The following is a 24,629-nucleotide window of genomic DNA, read 5'->3' as shown; positions in this document are numbered from 1 at the left end:
AAGCTAAATTTGCGTTCATGCATATATTTAACTCATTGAAATACAGCTTTAATTTGAAGAAGAAAAAAGTTATGTGGATCTCTCGATATATGTCCACTGAAAACTAGTTATCAGTTGTCTTGATAGCCATGAATCAGAAGGCGTTGTTTTTCTCTTTTTGTAATCATTAAGATTTTATTAAACTTGAAATTGTAATGGGCAATAATTTGATATTTCTAGTAACAAATTGAGGTTACTTTGTTAATTGTAGATGAACAATATAAAGTTGAAACTGATGGGCCAGATTAAAATACTGTAAAGGAATTGTTCGTTTGTAGAGATGCCAGGACGACGTCATGCAAGGTCTGTAGTACAATTAATTGACTTCGAGCGTGGTAGTATAGTGCAATTAGAAAGGCCGAGTGGTCATTCCGTAGAAATACCGCGTGATTAGGTTGAAGATCGAAGTAGGTGTTAAATCACTTGTTTCTCTAGAGATATTTGAATTTAAAGAGCAAATCAAATATTGTATGTAGACTTAACAATTATCTCAAGACTGGAAAGTGATTGATGTGAATTGGTAGCGTATGGTTAATGCACTTTCATACTAAGTCGTAGACCCAGGTTCGAGTTCCGGTCCATGCACACATTGTCTCTTTGAATTCAAATCTTCTGACTTCTTGGATTAGAGTAATATCTGCTTCTCCTCACCACACTGCCACCAAACTGCAAATTTTAATGAACTTTGGTAAATTCACGCGCGTAATCAAGATAAGAAAAGTATGCGCCAATTAAACATCGCTTTTTATGTGTTTCTAATCGTTGAAATTTTTTGTCATTCATAAACTTTTAAAATACATTTCTAAATGGGTATGTTCATTGTCGTCGCTTCATGCAATTTCCTATTTAAATTCACAGTGTATTTGCTAGATGGATTGCGTCGGGTTTTATTTTTATTTATTTATTTATTAACTGATGTATAAAGAAGTAGTTCGAAGTTCAAACACTTCATAGTGACTTCATACTAATTCATTTTCCCAATTTCCAATAACAAGGCAACCATAGAATGATATCGAGTGCTCAATTTAACTTAATGCATTTGTTTTGATTACTGTGTTCATTAGACACTGCTGAAAGAAGTATTCAGTTTTGCAGAAAGTGTTTTCCTTCTCTTGTTGATATGCACGTGTTGAAATTATTATTGTCACTACCACTGACTGGAAGACCTTTGAGTGAAGTTATGTTGTGAAATTAAAAATACAGTAACAACATATATATGAGTGCGACTCGTTGCTGAAGATGATTGCTGATATAATTGTCTGCAGCTCTTGCAGCGACCATTATTTGCGTAAGTATTGTTTTCATTTCCTGTATTTGTAACTCGTATATTTCTAAATACAAAATATGAAAATTGAAATCTAGATTTAAACCAATATTCAGTAGATTTGTAATAAGCAAATAGTTTAATAAATTTATTTATTTGCGTTCAATAGATTTTGTTTTTACATACTGTGTTTATGGTACAGAAGATGTCATACACACAAAATTCTCTCTTGAAGGACTTAGATGTTTTGAGTTTTACGACTAATTTTTAACTTGGACAGTCGTTTTATCAGCGGCATTTGTAGGCCATTGACTTTAGTGTAGCTGAGACAGATAGCTTAAAGTAACGTCCCCATTGTAACTCCCAAGCAATCAATCTAAACTTAGTTTTTTAAGTTAATACTTAGTAATACCGTTATTGAGTTAATTTTCACGCTCGTGAAATTGAATCCCCACGGTAAATAGTTCGGTAGACATCGTTTGAAAGTTCTGTCAAATTTGTGTGTTTCTTATGTTACACTTAAAGCTATTGTAGGTACTTACTCGTATATAGATGGATCCCGTGTATAAAATGTAATATTAAATAGTAGAATGTAACTTCATTTTTGTTTCTTTGTGTTATAGATTTGGATATCAGTATTACATTTCGATTGGTTTGAGATTGTTTTTCTAACAAATATCGTTAACTGAAGTGTATAAAGAGATGGTAGAGGAAGAACATAAAGCTCTGTGAATAGTTGTTTGCTACGTTATTTATGACTTATTAGCTATAATTCTTGTTTTTCTATATATATATTTGAATAGTGCCTTCTTTTGTGATTAATTGTATGATACCATATACTAAAACTGATTGGAGCTGAAGTTGATAAATTATTTAGATAGGTCTAGTCAGTGCTTAAAGTGACATCGGATGAGATGAAGGTATGGAACAAATATGACCATTTAGAGTAGTAATTTAGAGTAGTGACCATTTAGAGTAACCCTAAAAAGCATCTCTACTCCTGATATTTTTGCATCATTTTTGACGTGAAAATCTATTGGAAGAGAGGGAGAGAGAGAGAGAGAGAGAGAGAGGACTAATATGTCAATGTTTTACACCCCAGTATCATCAGCCTAGTATTCAATGAATAGTGTTTTCCGTTGTATTACATTATATTCCACTAGTATTTAATAATTCTTTCCAATGTTATTTCCATTTTTAAAAGCTTCTTCTGGTCTCGTTTCATCTCCTGATCAAGACTAGTTTTCTTACAACTGTGAGCACAGAAGTCCAGACAATGTGAAAAGAATAATTTTGATTTAAAAAAAAAAAAAAAAAAAACTCCTGTCAATGACAGACGCGGATCCTGGTTAAACATCTTAGGTGAGTGGTAAGGTAGTTAGAATTTTTTTAAGTAGGTGGAATTGCTCATCGAAATGTTGAAAAAAAAATAAGAGCACAAATTCTATAATTGAATAGCGTGATAGGGAATTGTTATTTACTATCGAAGCAGCAGCAACGAAATATTTGATAGTACAAACATATTTGTTGACTCAATGCTAACATCGTATTTATTTCTGTGTAAACTGTGTTGTCGTCTGCATGCAAATTACGATTTAAATAAGTTATTTTTACCGGTATGCCATACCGGCCGCTTTTTGAATTTTCGGATGCATAACCGGCACATACCGCCTCACTTTAAGCACTGGGTCTAGTATGTCCTGCACAATTTTTTGTGGAGTAGTGCATATTAAAAGGCATTTTAAGCAATGTATTTATATGTGTCCCATTAATTCTGTTGTTAGACTTCCAAACTCTGCTATGCATAAGTGTCGGATGGCTTATAGAACGGCTTTATCCGTTTGTCCGTCCAGGTATCAGAGCAAAAACGGTAAAAGATACGGAGATGCTGTTTTTTTCAATTCGTTCAGTGTTCCAAAAATAGGTTCCATCTCTTCCGTTAATTCTCTACTTAAACCAGAAGTGGTTCAAATTAGTCATTTCTGATTTCAGCGTTTATCGTTATAGAACAATACGATAACAGGTAGCGAGAAGCTTTTTTTCAAACAGTTCATTATCTCAAGACATGGCTATCGCGAACTTTCTACCAAAACCTCAAGTTCAAATTTATATTATTTCCTGTTTCAATACTGATTTCCACAAAGGAAAAACGGCAAGAGATATCGAGATGCAGTTCTGCAGTCGATTAATTGTTTTAAGAATAAGTTCAGTCTTCTTCACTAACCCTCTATTAAAGCCAGAACTGGTTCAAATTAGTCATTTTCGGTTTCAGCACATCGCCATAGGACAAAAATGGCAATAGATAGCGGCAAGCGGTTTTCTGCAATCGATGTATTGCCTCAAGAAAACATATCGACACAACCTGCAACACTATCAAAACCGGAAGTGGTTGAAATTTACTACTTCCGGTTTCAATACTAATTTTTATAGAGCAAAAACGGTAAGAGATATTGAGATGTAGTTTTTTGCAATTGATTCATTGTCCCAAGAATAGGTTCAACATCTATTAAAACCGGAAGAGGTTTAAATTAACTATTTTCGGTTTCAGCGTTGATCGCCATAGAACAAAATAGTATTAGATATGACTCTTTTTGCAAACGATTCAGCATCTTAAAGCAACGTATCATCACAACCCGCAACTCTCTACCAAAACCGTAAGTGATTGAAATTTACTACTACTGAATTAGTTCAAATTAACCATTTCCCGTTTCAACCTTTATCGCCATAGAACAAAATCAGTAAGGCATAGCGAGTAATGGCTTTTCGATATGGATTCAGCGTCCAAGGAACAAGTTCTGTCTTTGATCTTATTAATGTATTGCAACCAGTAGTTATGCTACTTCAAGTTTGAGTATTGAATTCCCATAGTTTGGAAATCTACTGTAGTTTTACACATATCATGAAGCGAAACTCATTTGTCTATGCATAATCCTAAGAATTTCATTCAGTCGATGTATCTAATACTTTTTATGTCCAATGTTATTGGCTGAATTTGAAACGTTCTTGGCTTTTATTATTATTATTATTATTGCTGTAACTTACTTAAAATTTATAGTTGACACACATTTCATTTTAACATTAGTATATATTATAATTGTCCTTTTGTAGCATTTACTTCAAGAACTACTGTGCAATGATGCTTGCCGAACAAGTGTGTCCCTCTGAACTTTGGTTGCAGGAACTTCGGCTCGATCAGTTTAAAATTTCTGTAAATGACATCTGTAGTATACTACGTAGATGCCCCACTTTACAGATGTTCTGTAACTCTGGCGTAGCCATGGCTTTGCATAGAATTTATGCAGAAGAATCAACCGAGATACGTCAGCTGAATCTTATAAACATCCAGATTGATTTTGTGATGCGAAAGGATGTTTCGTTACCGGATTTAATCCTAAAGGAAGTTATATCATTATGCCCTCGACTGAAAATGGTGGAAATCTTCCTGGAAGAGACAACTTCGCCTGATGCATTAATTCCTTTATTAGCACTAGAGAAGATAGAAATTTTATCTGTACGTCACTCCTATCCGGCTGGATTATTCTTCTATCATTACTTTGAGGAAGGCGTCGTACCAGTTTTGCAGCGCCATGGAAGAACTATTAAAATGCTATGGCTCCAAGCTATTAAAGTTGTAGATATTAGCATTATAATATATCTTTGCCCAAATCTGGAATGGCTCGGTGTAGCGGAGAATATGTATAGACCAATTCAGTATTACGATCGCCCAGCAGTATGTGAACCACTTGAAGAACTGAAGTTCTTGTACTTGACACATACAAATTCTATAAATGATATTTTTCGTGATTCATGGTACAAAGCTCTGTTATCAAGTCCACTTTTACAAGAAGTTTTGTTAGGTGAAATAGGTATAAGTAGTGATGATCTGAAATCAATTCTAGAAGAAAAGTCATTCTCAAATTTGAAAGTTCTTAGTATTTCTTTATGTCCGAATTTACAGTTTCAGCATGTGCTTTTTGTTTTATCGGCAAAGAACCCACTTCAGTTCTTAGAAGTAATAGATTGTGAACAGATAACTGAACATGACTTTGAGGTTTTCCTTACACGAATTAATCAAGGAAACCTGGATATGTTTACATCGTTCCGTGCTCAGTTACCATTTCTGACAGTTCGTCAGAACTTACGATGTATGGTACGAAAATACAGCCTTTTATGAATTTTCATAAAGGTAAAAAGATTCTGCAAGTTTCATGTACAGTAAATGGTATGAACTTTTATTTGTATTTAATGTTACCCCATTTTAATGGATTAGATTAATAATGCGTTCTCTTCCCCGCGTGATGTATAATTTTACTTGTATCCGAAATTTTTAAATATATATATTTAAAAATTCCTAAAATTCCCCATGCATAGAAACAACAAGCTATCATTTCTAGGGATCACATGTGCACATGTCAGAAGATATGTTGCACATGTGCTCAACGAGAACCAGTACCCAGGGAATTAAAAACATTAAGTTGTTACCAAGAAATCCGTGAACCTTGACATGTTTTTAATCCAAGGACTGTAATCACTAAATGGAAACATATATGCCGTTCTATGTGTGGGTTTGTTCTGACGTTACGTGAGGCTGTTATATAATATAATATACACATAACTAGTAATTAGAACAAAGAAATCCAGCGTGGGGTTAAGAAAATTAAAATAAAGGTATGTACATGACAATTACAAGTATGAACAGACACTTACAAAACTATATAGGTACTAAGCTTTCAAGACTGTCGTTTCACCGTCAAAATGTATGAAAAAAAAATGTATGCATTATATTCACATAAGTACGAACAAATCACATTGATAAGAAAAGATGCAGGTATTCAGAATAGTGCAGCTGAACGGCAAATAAAACTTGGATCTCCGGTTCATCATCCGTAGTCATTATTCTACCTGGCTTCTCACTAGATCATACACTCATGTGCAGGAATAGGGTAACAAGTTTCAATTGATGTATGCCTATAGGTACACCGAAATACAATTACTTCCTTCTGTCTTATCTATGCTTCAGTCAATCTTTACTAGCTGTGTACATACAACTGATACACTTCCTCCCGTTAACTGGAATAGTAGCGATAGAAATGGCAGAATGTTAGTACTTGAGGGTGTGACTTAATTCTTTGTGCGGTGTATTTATCTGATAAAGAATGAACATTTAGAATACATATCAGATAATAATCGACTGAATGTTAATTATCAGAAATAAGACATAAGTTACTATTTCCTTTTGTTTAGACCAGCTACTGCATGATTTAGAATGTACTTGCCAACCGAATTGTGATAATTACAGTTAATAAAAAAAAGTATTATGTACTCTTTATAATGTATAAATACTAGATTTTGATACCGAAGCATCTGAGTATGGGAAGAAGTCAAGAAAGAGGATATTAGAAATAGAAACTTGGCCGTTTGTCACTGTCAGACATATTTAATGATGCCAGTGACAGAGAAACAAGCTTGTTTCTAATCTTATATATAATCTTCCGTTTCTGCACTAAGATATACGAGCCATAATTTCGAAAGTATATAACACATTGGCTTAAACTGATTTTAAAACACCAACTAGGAACTCATATATCTGCCCTAGAGTAATACACGAGAAGATGGTAGGTAACATGATGCCAGCATGACATGCATGAGACAGACCGAACTCTTGCACTGTCAATAGCAAAAGTTCCCTTACTCTACTGCTATTATTCCATTGAGTCGGGTCCAGTACTTTTGCTGGTATTACAAACGCCTGGGGAAATGTAACCCATCTTACACATAACATTTCAGCCATGTAAACCTGTGGAGCACTGAAACATGTAATAGGTTATTGCTATGCAGTTGATGCATGGTAGGTGTCTCCAATTTAAGATTAATCTCTGTTGTTTGGAACGTGTCCAATGAGTGTCATAGATCAATGACCATCATTCAATGATCTACTCCAATTCCCTATCCTCGTCATTCGAACATCTCTTTACTTCTCCACAGAAGATCTTGCATATCACACTGAGTATGGACTAAAACTGAAAATGAAACATGTTTAAAATTTTGGACCTGCGAGGATTCGAACCCCGGGCGTCTAAGTAAAAAAAACAATGCAGTAACCACTTAACTACGCCGACCACTTACTTCATGTTGCACAAAAACTGTTTACTAGTTGAAAACCTTTCATATAATACTAGTCCGGATACTAAAGCCTATATGAAGAGACGGTCATTAATTTCCTTCAACTCAGATTAAATAGACCTTTCTCAATGAGGGAAATGTCTCGAAACGTTCCTCAAGTTGAAACAGAGATTTCAATGTTGGTCCCGCAGCCAAGGAAGAAAAGATGGTAGACGTTATTTTGTTGTTCCTTGAATTATATATTAATTAGATTTCGAGATATTTTAAAGTAAAATATACTTAGCAAACGTATATTCTGCGTAATTAGTAGTTTAATTTGTTAATTTTACTAACTCAGTCGTATCTGATTATAAACAAAACCTAGCATGAAACAAAACTGCACTTTACACAAAAGTCAAAACAGCAAGGGAGTCGCAAGGGGAAGCGCGTTCCCTCCCTACTTACAGAAAATATAACTTTTTGTTAGGCCTATATTTTCTGAAAATATAGAAAGCTGTTAAGCATGTTGTCTTAGTATATAGATAAATAAATTATGTTTTTAGTTTTTATAGAAAGTAATAAAAATATTATTATAACTATATATGTATCTCTGTTAATTTGCCCTCTATTAATATCTTGAAATTTATAAGCTGTAAAATAAGTAATTTGATTGTCTGTTAAGATTGAACATAAGTTCAAAAAGTTTGTCGACTAGAAAACAAATATTTATAAATCTTACGATTTAAGAAATTTTCGAGTTCTTTTTTATACTAGAAGAAATATGGCGTAATTAAGTGTCGATTCTCAACTGTGACTGCTTTTGGAACGTAAGCAGAATGGATTTAAAATTAAATATAAATAAGACATCAATAATATATGTTATTACAGTTACCTTTTAAAAACTTCATAAAGTATATACTTTGTCATATTTTTGAGATCTTACTGAAGTTTCATAATTTAGATTAAGTGCACTTTCAACCAAAGCGACGGAAGAAATAATTTAATTTTTGTAAGTAACTAATAATAGTTCTTTTGTATAATGTTATCAATTTAAATAGTGCATAACATTTAAAAATAAACTGATGCCTTCTCAACATATTTCTTACACACAGGTACTGCGACATATTAAGTGATACCTAAAGATTTCGTCATAACATTTAATGTGTATGACTTTTCAAATAATGAATCTATTTGTCAGTCCTTTCTGTTAGAACCAATTGATTACTAGTAAATCTAATAAAAGCATAAGAAAGAATTGGAATATTGATTATCTAGATAAAACATATGTTTAAGACTAGGAAGGCGTATGTACAGTATTTAAAACTTACATATTGTTAATTTTGAAGAGTTCAAGACCTGTCTCGGTATTTCAAGATGGACTGATGTGTGGATGTTCATCATCTGTTGATGTTATAGCCTATACTGTAGAGATATACTCTTGTTCAAAAAAAAAAAAAAAAAAAAAAAAAAAAAAAAAAAAAAAAAAAAAAAAAAACCTTGGGTACACACTTTATTTTGAAAAGCTGTAAACTCACATTCAAAAAGAAACTTGTACCTAAGAATGGATGACTTCCTCTATTTCTTTTAGACTTTCGTTGTGACCTTATTAACTCTTTGCCTTGCATATGAGGTATTTAAATATCTACTCTTTCCTGGTAGGCCGTAAAAAGATCGAGGATATGTTTTTAACTACACCATTGAAAAATTAGAGATTGCATTATTAAATCTATTTTTACTTCATTGCCAGACTGCTTTAAATAGAAGCGAGAAATCGTTAAAACATCCCAAAGCCGTGGAGCTCGTAGCGTAATTCGGGCGTGTTAACATGCACACATCAGAGGAAGAGTTTAAAGTTTTGTGGCTATGGTTGTACGTAGAAACCCTCAAAAGGGAGGTGAGTGATTAGGATGTTTTGAACAAAACTTAGTGTCTGTTCATTAAATGCTTTTGTGGCATAATTATAGATGTTTTTCGTTTTATTCTTCGACATCTAAATTGTTAGATTATTTTACGTTTCTTTTTTTTTTTTTTTTTGTATTACATTGTTAATTTTGTATTCAGTTTATTGTAATTTGTAGTAATTACTGATCTTATTAAATATTCTTATTTATGATTTGAATTATTTTGCATTTTGTTCCTCCTATTGTTGTATTTCCTTATTTAATCTTTTAAGCATCGAATTTCTTCTGGAGATATTTTCATAACTGATGTCGAATTCTTGATGTACGTCAGTATGAGGAATTCGTGGTTGGAGCCCAAATGATATGAACTTGTTGTGGGCAGCATTTTGTTTAAGGGTTTTCTCGGGTTATTGCCGTTTCCTCCTCCATTCTCACTCTACAATTCTTTTATAATCATCCATTTTTCATTAATCATTCGTCGTCTTTAGCCTATAGGGCTTATTCGTGGGACGTTAAACTTTGTTTACTTTCAGATTCCTGGTACATATTACTTTATGCAAACTGTTATACAGTATTTTTTTTCCCTCGTAAAACACACAACTTTATCATGCATAATGAATTACACTTGTTACAAGTATCTGTACTTAGAAAAAGAATGAGGTGGTGGATACTTCCCTTACAAGTCTCATACAGAAAGTATTATTAAAATGATCGTTAATCAGTTTGTATCATATTTAAATGCCAACACTTCTGCTCAGAAATCACATTTAAATTCCCAGGCAGGGGTGTGAGAGTACAGTACATTAAAATAAATGGTAAGAAAGATTTCTGTCGAAGTTTCTGAATATATGAACTTACTAGTACATGTACCATATCAACATTTAATATGATAACTGGGTACCTCATCTCAAAACATTGAGGGAAGTGAAAACATAACACCAAAGCTTTCGCACTGCCAATTGCAATCTTTCCTTTGTCTTATACTAAAGGACATAGCACACCTCTTTGTTTATTTGAGTTTAGCATCCCCTAGGTTATGTGAAACATTGACCTCAGTTTAAGATGGAATATGATGAACCATTGTAATGCGTTCAATACTTTTCCATCAGTACTAAAACCTGGGACCTTATGTACACTCATGTCCAAAATTATAGTCGTATGTCTATAAATATGTTGTTGTAGGAATAGAATTTGATAACGAATTCGCGCGGTATTTCATATAATGTTAGTATGTGTATAATCGGCAAAGACATGTATGAGGCAAATTTCATGTCAAAAGAGCACTAAATAAGAAAAATAAAACAAAAATAAAACTTTCTTTTCCATTTAGCAACATTTTGTTTTACTCATTCTAATTTTCGTATTTATAATTCTTTTCCTGTGAAATTTACCACAAATATACATTTCCCGATTATACACACAGTATCAGTATTAAAAGTACCCTGCAAAATCATTATCAAGTTATATTCTTACAAGAAGATAGTTATAGATATGCGACAATCATTTTGGACATGAGTGTACCAAAGGAGCACGTGCTAGTCGCTAGACCAGCGAGGAGGGCTGACTCACCTCTTTGTTGCGTATTTCTATTTTTTTTTTAGAAGGAATATGCATAAGAAAATGATCTCATAACAAAATAAATAAAATAAAATAAAAAAGTAGAAAATAAAAATATAGCACTCATATGGATCGCGATTGATTGGGAGAAGTTCTCATCACTTGAGTCGAGGGCCAAAAATCATTCTCGCGAGAATTTATCGTCAAATAAGGCGAACGAATTATCACTTCTAATCATAACAAAAATTGTTTAAAGGATTTTTTTTTTTCGAAAGTACTGCACATTGAGCTTAGAAGTGGATTCAATGTGTGTAAGGGGACCAGATTTCTTGATCTACTGTGCATTTATAAACACACACATCAGTTGAGTGTTTTCCGTATAACCAGAAGAAGTTAAGTACGATGTTAAAAATACATTTACCTCCAAATTAATCAAGGCATTGGAGGAAAAAAAAAATCTGGTTTACTGACATTTAGCGCAGATAACAGTGAATTAAATTGAAACTTACAGACGGCTATGAAGTTTATATTTTAAGGAAAACGGAACTATCATATAAAAATTATATATTAGTCTCACAGAACCAATAAGAATTAACCAGAATTAATTAAGTATAGAACACTACATTGTTGGAATTTGTCTGCATGACATCTGATGTGGAACGTACGTGGTATTAACTTTAGATTTCGCAATGCATGGTTCATTATTGTAAAAATATAATTTTTGTTTTTCCAGTGTGTTGTTCGAGAAATACAATGCGACACTATCAAGTGAACCAATATGCGGCAAAAAGTTGTGGCTACACGAACTAAGGATTGATGAAGTTGATTTGTCCGTAAATGATGTGTGCAGAATTCTAGAAAACTGTCCATCGTTACAGTTGTTGTGGCACGCTGATGTTGCTGGAGCCTTACATAAGATCTACGAGCAGCAGAAAATTGAGCTAGTACAGTTTAATTTACAAAATATTCAAATTGACCTTGAAAGAGATCGAGATCTACCCAGTAGGATTTTAAAGGAAGTAATTTGGTTGTGTCCGGATTTATGTATGGTAGACCTATATCTGAAAGAGACAACACCACCTGACGTTTTGAGACCACTGCTGATGTTGCATCGAGTGGAAAGGTTTTGTGTTCACTTCTCATTCTACGGCAATGATTTCTTTGAGCAAGGGATTGTACCTATTCTTGAATGTCATGGACGTGGGATAAAAGTGCTGAATCTTGAGGCTGTCTCACTAGTTGATATTGGCGTAATAATATACTTGTGCCCAAATCTTGTATCTCTTAGTCTAATAGAAAATGTATTCCGATCTATACGATATAACGTGCCGGTATATTATTTACCATTAAAACAGTTGAAATTTTTATACCTGACAGGCACTGGTTCTGATGATGAACTTACTGCATCATGGTATGCTGTTCTTCTATCCGCTCCGCAGTTGCAAGAAATACTACTTAGCTATGTAGGTATTAGTAACGATGATCTAAAATTGGTGTCCGAAAAAAATAATTTTAAATATCTGAAACTTCTTAGCGTGTGCTCATGTGATGCTCTACTATATGAACACGTCTTACTGTTATTATCCTTGGATAACCCATTACATTATTTAGGCATAATCGATTGTGAAAATATAACTGCAGCAGCAATAGAAGACCTCATGGAATTTATACGCAAAAAGAATTTAGATATATATGCTACAATTCGTGCTTGATTACAGTTTGAACACTTTTGTTGAACCTTTCTTACAAAATACATTTATTTTACGACTGTGTCTATAGTGGAGCGGCCACTTTTAAACAGATACACGGTGATATTTCTGAAGTACTTTGTAACATAGCTATATTAGAAAAGTGCAATTGACAATGAACGCTTTGCCATATTGGTGCAAAACTTAGTTGTCTTTTTTTTTTCTGTTTGTGTAATAATTATACTATTGTTGTTCATTTTTGAGTTCCAATACTTATTGGTTTTTAAAAAAATATTTCACGAACTCGGCAGACATTTCGTTGTCTTGCATATGATTATTGTTGCTTGCACACCATGTAGATTTATGGATTTTATTTCATTGTTCTGATTTATTAATGTGTGATTTATTAATTTATTTCTGAATATGTAATGATTTGAGTTACCAACTAACTAGTAAAAAGTTGTAAAGAAGAAAAATACTTTCTAAAGAAAACTGAAAAATAAGTTATGTAGGACCCTGATAGATTTTTTTTTTTTTTTTTTTTTTTTTATCTCATATCAAATTCTTACACGCTTGTGTTGAACTCCCTTCCTTCCGCTAGATGAAATTCTGCGTACATTACTGAATTGTCGTGGGAGGGGTTCCAACACTGTTTGGAATACCTCTCTGTTCATCTGATTTTTTCCCTGCAACTAGAGATTGAACCTTTTGGGTATACCTCGTAGCAGGATGAGGATTGGCTTGTTTCTGCCTTACAGGAATCACACCTACTCCACTCCTCGCCTTTCGATCCCTTTAAACACATGTGCTATGCCATTCTTTTACATTGTGAATATACATTCCCTGCACATCTTGATTATGGCGTTATGTGAGCCTGAGATGTATTACCAATTCGTACTCGAAGTGCAATTCTTTCCTCAAAAATAAACTCCCAGATTCAAGGACGAAACGTTAAACCTGAATAGAGGAAAAATATCACAATTCTTATTTTAACACAATTCATGTGTAAAATTCGTGATGAAAAGTATCGTCAAACTACATTGTTCTTGAGTTACAGAACATAGTTTAAATAACCTTGTGTGTCAATGTTAAAATTTAAATCAGATAATGTAGTTTCAAAAATTTAAACTACAGAAGCTCCTTAACATTGAGTACCTTACTTTCACGAATCACATTGGAGCCCAAAGGAAGCTCATTAGTAAAGATTACTATATTCAGTACCATACAATTGTCACAAAATATATATCTTATGACTGTTCACGATATTGCTGTACAAATGGCATAAAATTCAGTGTGTAACTGTTTCAGTTATGCTGAAACACGAAGGGTTTTGCAGGCTAGAGTAAAAATGGTTCAAAAACCTTAGAACTTGGAGAATTGCTAAACTAAAATATATAATTGTATAGTTCATTAATTGTTTCTTAATTAAAACCTTTAAAAAAAAATGTGATCTTTTTCACCTTTTTGTGGGGTTTTCATGAATTATAATTTTATAATAAATGTGATGCTTAACAATTAGCGTTATTGTGTATTGTGGTAAATTTTCTTTATTGTATTTTCAGAGTGTTATGTAGGAAGTACGAAGCTACTCTGCTAACGGAAGGATTGTCAAGCAAGCACCAGTGGTTGAGTGAACTACGTGCTGACGAGTTCGAATTAACAGTGGAAGAAATTTGTGTGATATTATTTAATTGTCGTAACTTAGAAGTGTTTTCCCATGCTGATGTATCGAAAGCATTGCATCAGATCTACGAAGAACAGGGGAGTGATTATAATAAATTCAATTTGATCAATATCCACATCAATTTTGCGTTTGAATCGATCATGATTTTGCCCAACTCTGTTGTGAAAGAATCTGTGCTATTGTGTCCACGATTGAGAATAGTCGAAGTGTTTGTGAAAGAAGTAACACCACCTGATGTTCTAAAACCATTTTTGGAGCTTGAAAAGGTAGAAGCTTTATCTATTTATAATTCTTTCCCAGTTGGACTGTATTTCGATCACTTTTTTGAGGAAGGCATAGTTCCTATCCTCGAACATCATGGCAGAGAGATAAAAATTCTCAATCTGGAAGCAATGTCTTCCGTAGATATTGGTGTGATCATACATTTATGTCCTAATCTACAGTGGCTTGGTTTGACTGAAAATGTGTACAAACCAATACGATACAATCTTCCACCAGTGTGCCGTATTTTGGAACATTTGAAATTTTTGTTACTTACAGGAACAAGAAATGACGATGATATGTTCTCAAGCATTTGGCATAGGACGCTTTTATCAAGTACGAACATAGAAGAAATCTTATTGAGTGATGCAAGCATTAGTGCTGATGACTTTAGTGCTGTTTTACAAAACAAACAAAACTTTAATCATCTAAAGCTTTTAAGTATATGCTCGTGTCCTAGTTTAGAGCTAGAACATGTGTTGGGTATCCTGTCATTAGATAATCCTTTGCGTTATCTTGGAATTATAGACTGTCAGCAAATCGGGAGACCAAACGTAGATGCAATCATGAGTCAAATAAGAGAATCAAATTTTGATTTAATTCCTGCAGTTCGTGCTCAATCGCCGTTTTATCAAATAGCGCCTCGTCCAGAGTATGTAGTGCACAGATAATGAAAGATGAACAGTATATATACTTTATATTTTATTATTGAGTGATAAACTATTATTCCATGATGGTGCTCCAGTGGTAGCTTCTGAACATCTACATAAGACCCGTTTGGAAGTTATCACGATATACATGTACATATCATATAAGAAAGCGTGACAATAGTTCCTTTTTAAAATAAACATTTAATACAACAGATAAGATCTGATTATGGTGCTTCAACTTAATGGAGTGTGACGATCGATGAACTGAAAGTATTGTGATATTGTGTTTTGTTATAAAGCTCAGTTTGCTTAAAATATATTTACTTACGTTAAAAAATAAATATCTACCTATGTGCGTTTATTTAATATAATGTTAAAAATCCATCTCTGTAGTAAACATTTCTCACTTTCGTTAAAATGTAATTGTCTCGTCATGGCGATAGATCCACATTAACGTCAGTCATGTTTAGTTACGCTGATAATTATCTGTTTCAGTGTATGTAATTTGCTCAATTTGTTCCCTGCTTTTTCTCTTTATTTATAATATACATCTAAATTTTAAATATATCGTACAATTATGCCGAATTTTTTTACTCGTGGTAAACGTACATACCTTCTATGCACGGAATTGTTAAACTCAAATTAAATCTATTTCAATTATACAGAGGTTGTTCAGTGTACATTTGGCCAATTTCGACTTACCTAAAAAATTAGAATAATCCTCGGCGCCAGGTCCGTAAGTGCTCGATGTGTTTCCCTTGGTTCCTAACAATAGCCCGACAGCGTAATTTCCACTGTACTAGGCTTCTCTGAAGAACTGGGAGGGGAATCTGGTCCCATTCCCTTTGCACAGCTTTCCAAAGTCCTTCTACAGTTGTCACACGCCGTTTTCCCAAAGTGCGCTTCAGCAATCTAAATCCACAATAGTCCATATGACTTGCGTCTGGAGATTTAACAGGTACCTCATTGAAAGATATCATCCGTATACCACTTGCCTCCTCCATCTCCCTGTAGAATGCGAGGGACGATCGTGAGGTATGTGATGAGGCCTTGTCCATGTGAATGCGCACCAGATTGGCGTCATTTCCGTGCATTGTTGGGATCTCATGCTCGTAGATCGGCCGCATGATCTGCTCCTGGAAATACTGCGAATTTATTTTGCAGTTCTTCGCCACCCTACGAATCTTCAGTTTACCTCGGTGCCAGTAGCGACCATGAACCCTTTTGGGAAGGATTCTTTACAGACACCTTCTGAAGTTCTTGGAGCCTTTCTCTCGGTACATGATGGCTCTCAGTGTCGTTGTCGGGAAAGGCGCATTATTGCTCCTTTTCACGCACATTTTCGTACAACCGAACAATGAAACACTCAGGAAAATGGTTTAACTACAGGAAAGATATCGTGGCCAGGCAAACACAAATGAGACCTATTCAAAAATAATTGCTAACAAAGTGAGCACGTTCGGGGTTACCTGCAAAAGTGTCGCCTGAGATGCTTCGTAGAATTCATCAACCGGCGGCCCACGAGAATCCAAGACTAGCGTAACATGGGCTAGAGATTACATCTGGCGCAGTCCACTGTCAGTCGCACTATTTGTCACCGTGTTGGCTTGCAATGCTTACGTAAGGGCCGAATTCACAGCATCCTCCTGCATCAAATTGTTAACATTTGACAAATTCCAATAGACTGTTGTCACATTGGATTAAGTCTACATCTATCTCACGCATAATGGTAACATTCGAGCGGTTACGTACCTTGACACCTTTTACCGCTAGTGCCAAGGAAGTTCCCATAGAGAATCATGTTTCTCTCTGGAGAAGGTTACGAGGGGAAGTTAAAGGTACGTAAGAACTACGAAAACGTGAAAGTAAACGCTCCTGCTTCCGGGAATTCATCACTATCTCCATAGTAAGACTATTCATGGCTTTGGATTAATTGTTTTAACAAAAGAGACACTGACCAAAGCTTAAAACTTTACTTTATTTTAAATTATAATTTGTAACTGTTTCGGATATCTAGCATATCCTTCTTCAGACACGATCGAAATTAATGAAAATACAGACATATATATAAATGTTGTTATAACAGAGTTTAAATTCTTTAACCGTCATATATATATATTCATTGTTATAAAAATTTTTAAATTCTTTTAACAGTCATATATAGAGTCATTGTTGTACTTTTTTATTTTTATTTATTTATTTATTTTTCTTATTTACCGAGGCCTTCAGCACATCCTATAAGTCTTCGTGTTCACTTTCCATTTAATCACTTCCTTTATTTTTGGTTCTTATAAGGGCCTTTTATTTTTATTATTTTTTTTCTTTATTTTTCTTTATTTTTTTTTCTCTATGTTATTCAAACTTCCTTGCCATGATTCATTAATTGGTAAGCCCCCTGTCCAGTTCATCAGTTTATCTCTTCCTACCTTCTTTATCCAATCCGCTTCTTTCCACTTCCTTATTATCATTCTTTTCTCCATCTCTAATACTTCCGTCTTATCCCAATTAATTGCGTGATTCGTCTCCTTAACATGTTTGTATATGGCATTGGTATCTTTTTTCTTTCTAACATCATCTTCATGTTGTTTTATCCTTTCTTTCATTCTCTTTCCTGTCTCTCCTATATATGACATATCGCAGTCCTCACACCATACCCTGTAAATGACCCCTTCTTCCTCTTCATTAATCTTTTTAGTTCCTTTTCTATTCTTCTTCTTTATTGATCTTAATAAAGTTTCTCCACTCTTTCTATAAGTTCTGACCCCTCCTTTCTTCAATAAATTCTTCAGTTTCTCCGTTTCTTCTTCCATACTTTCTATGCCATGCCATTTTCCACTCTCATCCTCTTCATTCTTCTTTCTCCCTCTCTTCCTCTTCCTGCGTTCTTCTTCCTTCTCTCTTTCTTGCTGTAACAGTTCTTCTCTGTCTGTAGAATTTCTGTATGCTCTCCTTCCTTCCTTCCTCTTCGTCCTCCATCATTTCTATTCTTCTTATCATATTTGTTATGAAATTTCTCTTTGTACTCCTATCCACGTCGCTCCTCTCACTCCCGCTGAGCACTCTTTCTGGTACCACTCCATCTATGGGAAAGACATCCTTCGTTTGTACGGAGGCAACAAGAATCAAGTGCGGATCCACAGATCATCCTTCCGATTTTATCACGGCATGGAGCGGGAAATGAGCATCTATTCCACGTACATGACATTCCTGTAAAAAGACTTAGCGCCAACCCAATGGATTTCTGGACATTTAGAATTTTAAAATTACGTCTACAATATCGTCTTCATTGGCCTATGTTAAACTTTCTGGGTAAAATGGAAAGAAATTCCCATACTTGTGGTCCAGCGTAGTTTGTTGGAGTGGAAATTTTGATGTCGGGCGATAGCTCATAATCCTGGTAGTCCAATAGAACAATTATTGATGGTGATATAGCTTTTCATAGAGTAATTCAATTTGAAAATCGATCTGGTATAACCCGATCTGCCTTCTATTGCTAGATAGTAAATGAATCAACATTTCCAAAGGTTCTTTCGTGCTCAATCCAAAAGATTAGTTGGCAGCAGTTCTCCATTTTTCGCATTTCTCGGTTTTCCTTTTCATTTCTACGTAGTTTTACATTTAAGATCCTTGATTATTTGGTCTATGTACCGTAGTCGAGGCGTGCCTGTGGTACTTTCCCCATACATATGTCCTTCCATTATTGTATTTAGGAAACATTCATGCCTAATTATGTGACCAGTAAGTCGTTCTTTTAACAACATATTTCCGTAGTCTTGCCTTTGGCCAAAAAAAATTGAATGTAATTCATTACGTCGCTTGGATTCGTTCTTAATAGAAAAAAAAATATTTTCCGTCAGTCAAAATCTAGCATACTGGATGATACGGGATTATTCAAGCCTGAAAGGGACAGGATTAAAAAAAAAAAAAAAAACTAGATACACAGACAGAGCTTCCAAGGTCATGCTTTCGTTGGTTAACGTCACGGAACTCTGTAAAGATTCTTATTTTAGCATGGGTTCGAATCCTATCTGCTTTTTTTTTTTTTTTTTTTTTTTTTTTTTTTAAGTAAAGGATTGTATTTGATTGCAAAGAACATTTATGTTTCATGAATCATGTGTGGATGCAAGAAAATCATAAATCACAGTTACATAAGGTACGAAATTAAACCATACTAGTAAACCCGCACGTCCTGCGCAAGCGCGCAGGACACTATTGTTGTCTGAATGATTGAATATAATACAAAATTAAAAATACTTATGGCTAGCAAAGTAGTTTTAATAACACGTTAAGAAAATCTTAAAGAATTTCTCGATAATTACTCGAATCTAAGACACACCCCGATTTCGCTGGTTTAAATTAAGGAAAAATAGTAATATGTTTTGATACTAAAGCGCTCTTTGATATTGGTCATTTTCGGTGATTTTTATATATCCCTCTCCCCTACCCATGTTGCGGGGCATGTCATAATAAAAAAAGGCCCGAATGTCCATAATAAATAAAGGTAAGTTGAAAATTGGATCGAGATCGGTTGGGTGGTTCAAGAGTTATTAGGTTTTATTCATTTTCATATATTTACCCACCTCTCCTCCCCTCCCCTAAGTAGGATTACCACCCGTCCGGGTTTGACCCGGACATTTCGGGAATTAAACAGTTCGTCCGAAGCAACATCTACTCCGGACGCCAAATGTCCGGGAATATGAAAATTTATAAACCCACATTTCATATCTACAATCAGTGACTAAATTAAATTTGACCGAACGAATAAATGTGGATGCGCTGTACTCTGAATTTGTTTGTTAAAAAAAAAAAAAAAAAAAAAAGTCTCGCTAATATCATCTGCAGGGAAAAAGATAGTCATGTGATACGAAGTGACATTTCTTGTTTCAGAAATGTCAAAATGAAAATCTGCCAAACTTGTACAAGTTAGTTCAATTTGTATTATGTATTCCTGTAACTGATGTTTTTACCAAATTTTTCTTTTCTATTATGGGAAATATTTGGTCCGATAGTACCAATCGCTTAGATGTTAGTGTTGTGAAAGCAGAGATACAGTGTAAAGTTAATCTTTCTCACAACTGCTCAGAATTTTATGACTATTTAATAACAAAACCCTTGCTCCTTGAAGCTACGAAAAGTAACAGAAAATATTCATTCAGATATAAACAAACTTAAGGTGATCTGGTACCCCTAGCAACCTTAAAAGTTAGTCCATTTCAAAAGCATATCAAAGTTTTTCACTATTTTCTTCTCTATTATTAAAGTTACAAACGTCAAAATTTGAACAAACCTAGAGGAAAGACATATCTATGCCCTGCCTGTTTTAGATTTAAAAAAAAAAAACAGTAAAAAAGCTTCCATGTTTGATGGCAACGCAGCTGTAACCCTCCCACTCAAATTTTGAGCTCGTGCCTGCTTTTGTTGAAATTTCTATTGACTATGTGAACCTCTCTATCCGCGTCTAGCGGTCGTCTTTCTGTCTGTCCTTCGAGTTGTGGTTGCTTGAAATGTGAATATCGACGGATAATCACTTCGTGAGTGACAGCAGGATGAATAGCAGTATAAATATCTGTGCCGTGAAAAGACAACGGAAAGCAAGATATTCATGCCGACCGCAAAAATATCACACCGACTTTCGGCTTCAGAAACATAAGAGAAGAAAGAAGCGCTATTGTGTTTCATATTTCCGTGGTTATTTCTTGCGTTACTATGTAGCTTTATTTCTATACAGTATTTGAATGTTGAATGAAATATGATAAATTGAACGGTTGTTAAATAGGTAGACAAATTGATGTTATATATATATATATATATATATATATATATATATATATATTGTAAAACTTTGTCTCATATAGGATTTTTGGGTAGAGCAGTTAATAAAAAGAGCGTCCGGAATCGACTCCCACTACCAGTTTTTATTATAAAACTTCCTCTATAAAAGTATTTTCACAAAATACTATACAAATTAATCTCTCTAGAATCAAGATGAGTTATAGGTGGTCTTTGACCGTAAGGTCGCAGACAGAATCTCCAACAGAGCCCCGAAGCAGACAAAGAGGAGTGGGTTTTAGGTACCCAAAGCTCCGAAGCAAGTAGTAGGTAGCTTAGATGGCCAACAGAGCCCCGAAGCAGGCAAAGCCAGGAGAAGGGATAGGCGTAGTCCCGTAGCAGACTAGAGGCCCTGGGGTTAGGTTACTCCTAAAGTCCCGAAGCAGACAGTAGGAGGGTGACCAGAAAACTGGTATCGAGTTGCCTTCGTCCATCCAATTTATAGGGTCCTTTGGGTGGCGGTGGCGCTGCTGCTCCGATGTCGTCGTCTGCTCCGTGGTAGGGGCCAGAAGCCGTCATCTGCATGTGATTATAGGTCCCTCTGGAGGGAGATCCTCTTGCTGAACCATGTGGTGGTGTTTGTAAACATTGATGCGTGGAATTGCTTGTTTACGACATCACATGGGATATTACACCCCCTGGCTTGTTTAAAAAGTAAGCCGAAGGGTTATTTTTCGTCATATGAGGGTTGGCAACACTGAGGTATCACAAAAAAAAACACTTGCAACACAAAAAAAATCACTTTTCGGAGCAGTAATAAGGTAGCGGAAGAAAGCACTAAACAGTTAGTCCCTAATCACAGGCAGGATCGGTGCATAATATATGTCACTTCATTTCCCTCGAGGTAGGGCTGTTTTAAGCTTTGGCTTAATACACATATATTAGTTCACTTATAGTGAGTGGCGTTGGAGCGTGTAATGTCGGTTGCTCCATAGTTAAATTATTGGTATTAAATCTGTCCATCAAAATTTGAGGAGATATATCTAAGTGAGGCGTTTTGGATATTTTTGGTATCGAGCGAAGACGGATATGTAATATATATAAAATTATAAGAAGTATTAAAAAAGCTACTATTGACACTGAGATATATAGATAATTTATATTAGAAAGTTCGTGATTCGAACGGCATGATTTCTTGGTCACTCTGTATAAGGTGTAAAATTTCTAAAATCTATGCGTTAAAGATATGTATTTCAATAAAATAATTCAATTTTAAATGCCAATGACGATGATAATGATGGTCCAGAATTCCTGGTCATCCTGTATAATGTAAGTGTGCTCATAACTTTTGGAACATCCTGTATAATATTCAAGTTGCATAATGTCGGTGACAATATGTAGTTCACAGACGAAAAGAAAAAAATATCGATGAAAATGTAGAATTATAGGTTATAGTGTCCTTGTAAAGATCAGTTGCCTTTTAAATGCGGAAATGCAGATCTCAACATTCTTTCATTCAGTTGCAGAATAGTGAATCAGCTTTTTATAAAACAAAGAGGAAATGAATGTTTGTATCATTATGAAAAGTGTTTTTATCTATCTGAAGTCTTGTCTTTGTATTTCCTTCTTCCTAGTGGTGAGTGCTTTATTTTTTTTCTCTCGTAGAAAATAAAAAGAAGTTATTTATTCCTGTTCTATGTCTTCTCCATCTTCATAAAATGGCTTAATTCGGTCTACTGAAATCTCCTGTATTGTTTGACGACATGAGTTTGGAAATTTGATCTTATAAAGATTAGGATTAACTCTTTCGATAATTTCTAGAGGTCCTACATATTTGGATGAAAATGATCCTGGTATCCCAACTTGACGATTGGGAAAAAATACAAGTACTTTCTGGCTCTTGTCAAAATTAGTTTGTTGATGTCTGCGGTCAAAATATATTTTCTGTTTATTATAACTTGCGATTAAATTATCCTGGACGATCCCACGTATCTTATTCAGATGTTCTATGTTGACGCATAACGTCGGAGTTGATACTAATGCTATATCAGAGATGGTCTTAGGTTCATATCCATGCATGAGGAAAAAAGCTGAATATTTAGTTTCGACTTGTACAATCCGCGGCAAAAAACCTGCAACATTAGGATGTAAGTTTATTGTGAAACTATGCCTAACAGCACAGGGAATGAACATAACGTCTAAGTGGAACGAATCACGCCAGGATAAACCGCGGCCTCCTCCCGTGCACACTTATTTTGGAACAAAAGACTTCTTCATTTCACAATAAACTTATATGTTCATGTTGCAGGTTTTTTGCCGCGGATTGTACAAATGTATTAATTGCGAATGTTATGTATGGAATTAGTTTTGGCCATTGATTTTGATTTTCCTGTACAAAAAATTTAAGAGCATTCTGTATTATTCTGTGGAATGTTTCCACTACACCCAGATTTTTTGGTCATACGCTGGACAAAATTTAAATTCAAAATTGTAGAATTTTGCTAAGTTCTGCAGCCTCTTAGCGTTATGTACAGGGTGTCTGTCCAATTACAGGTATGAAAAAGCTCCGTACTTAAGAATAATGTCATATATAAGAAATTGTTCAATTTCTTCTGTGATGTTGTCTACAACTCTGGTGACACAATATCGCGTGGACATTTCAATAGCAACTAGTATGTGTTTGAATTTTCCATCTCCGACTGGCACTTGCCCAATTGAATCGTACTGCCAGGCAGTGGCAATGGGTTTAGATGGGTGATGCAGCAATTGGCCCGATGGTTTAGCTGGTAACTTCTTGGCAAAGATTGCATGTCTTTATTCTATTGGCTATGTAAGCTTTCATGTTAGGAAAATAGTATTGGTATGTCTTGGCGAAACCGAAGTGCGGTGCCATTGGGTTGTTATGGATAGCCTCGAAGCATTTGCCTAGTAAAGATTTTGGTACGCAAAGTAAATACAGCAATCCTAATTGAGGGTGTTTCTGAGTCCTATATAATAATCCATGTTTAAGAGAAACATATTTCGCCGCACGGAGTGTAGATAATTTGCTAGGTTCTTTATTCTCCAATACAGTACTGATGTCCGAAAATGAAGGGTCCTTCCTTTGTTCATCTGCTAAATTAGGTAACATAATGGACTGGTCAATTTGAAAAGTGTGCTCTAAAGAATGTGAAGCAAAAACTTTAGCGTCTTCTGTGTCGGAGAAGTTATTAACTTCTTGAATCTCGTCCTTTTGTATATCTTGTTTGTCCTCTAAGCGGCTAAAAATGTCTGCCGGATGCTGCTGACTTTTAATGTGTTGTATTTCAAAATTGTAATCCGCCAAGAATATTTTATAGCGACTAAATTTCCCGACTTTGTCCGGTTGGGTAGTGAGCGAAGCCAAACATTTAGCGTCTATAAATAATTTAAATCTCCAATTCAGTAAGAAATAACGAAATTTTCGAAGAACATATATCAGTGCATATAGTTCTTTTTGCCATGTTGAGGCTTTTCTCTCAGTTTTGGTAAAACGTCGACTACAATAGGAAACAACACCTTCCTGATTGGTTTTATTATCATAAGCCAATATGCCGCCTGGGGAGGTTGACGATGCATCTGAATATGCTCGGATTTCCAATGATGGATCAAAATTAAATAAAGATGGAGCTTGTATAATATCCGTTTTAAGTTTTTCAAATAGCTCATCATGCTGTGTTGTCCATTTAAATTTTG

The 24,629-nt window shown here is 34.7% G+C and overlaps 2 protein-coding genes across 4 annotated transcripts in view; both read left to right on the top strand.

The window, feature by feature from the left end:
- Positions 1-15,487, top strand: part of LOC145692130 (uncharacterized) — a 66,241-nt gene extending 50,754 nt beyond the window's left edge. For all 3 annotated transcript variants that reach the window (XM_081767428.1, XM_081767430.1, XM_081767432.1), the window contains exon 5: positions 14,114-15,487. In XM_081767428.1, coding sequence (XP_081623554.1) covers positions 14,114-15,167 — 1,054 coding nt within the window. In that variant the 3' untranslated portion in view covers positions 15,168-15,487. The remainder of the gene's footprint in view (positions 1-14,113) is intronic.
- On the top strand, positions 1,334-9,518 carry LOC145692137 (uncharacterized). The gene is made up of 2 exons (XM_081767438.1): positions 1,334-2,665; positions 4,412-9,518. The coding sequence occupies exon 2, from the start codon at positions 4,437-4,439 to the stop codon at positions 5,475-5,477; it is 1,041 nt and encodes a 346-aa protein (XP_081623564.1). The 5' UTR covers positions 1,334-2,665; positions 4,412-4,436; the 3' UTR covers positions 5,478-9,518.
- Positions 15,488-24,629: the final 9,142 nt, after the last annotated feature.

This window comes from Thermobia domestica, chromosome 1, assembly GCF_964235325.1.
Source record: "Thermobia domestica chromosome 1, izTheDome1.hap1.1, whole genome shotgun sequence".
Lineage (NCBI taxonomy): Eukaryota > Metazoa > Arthropoda > Insecta > Zygentoma > Lepismatidae > Thermobia > Thermobia domestica.
This window is presented reverse-complemented; position numbering and strand designations above follow the sequence as displayed.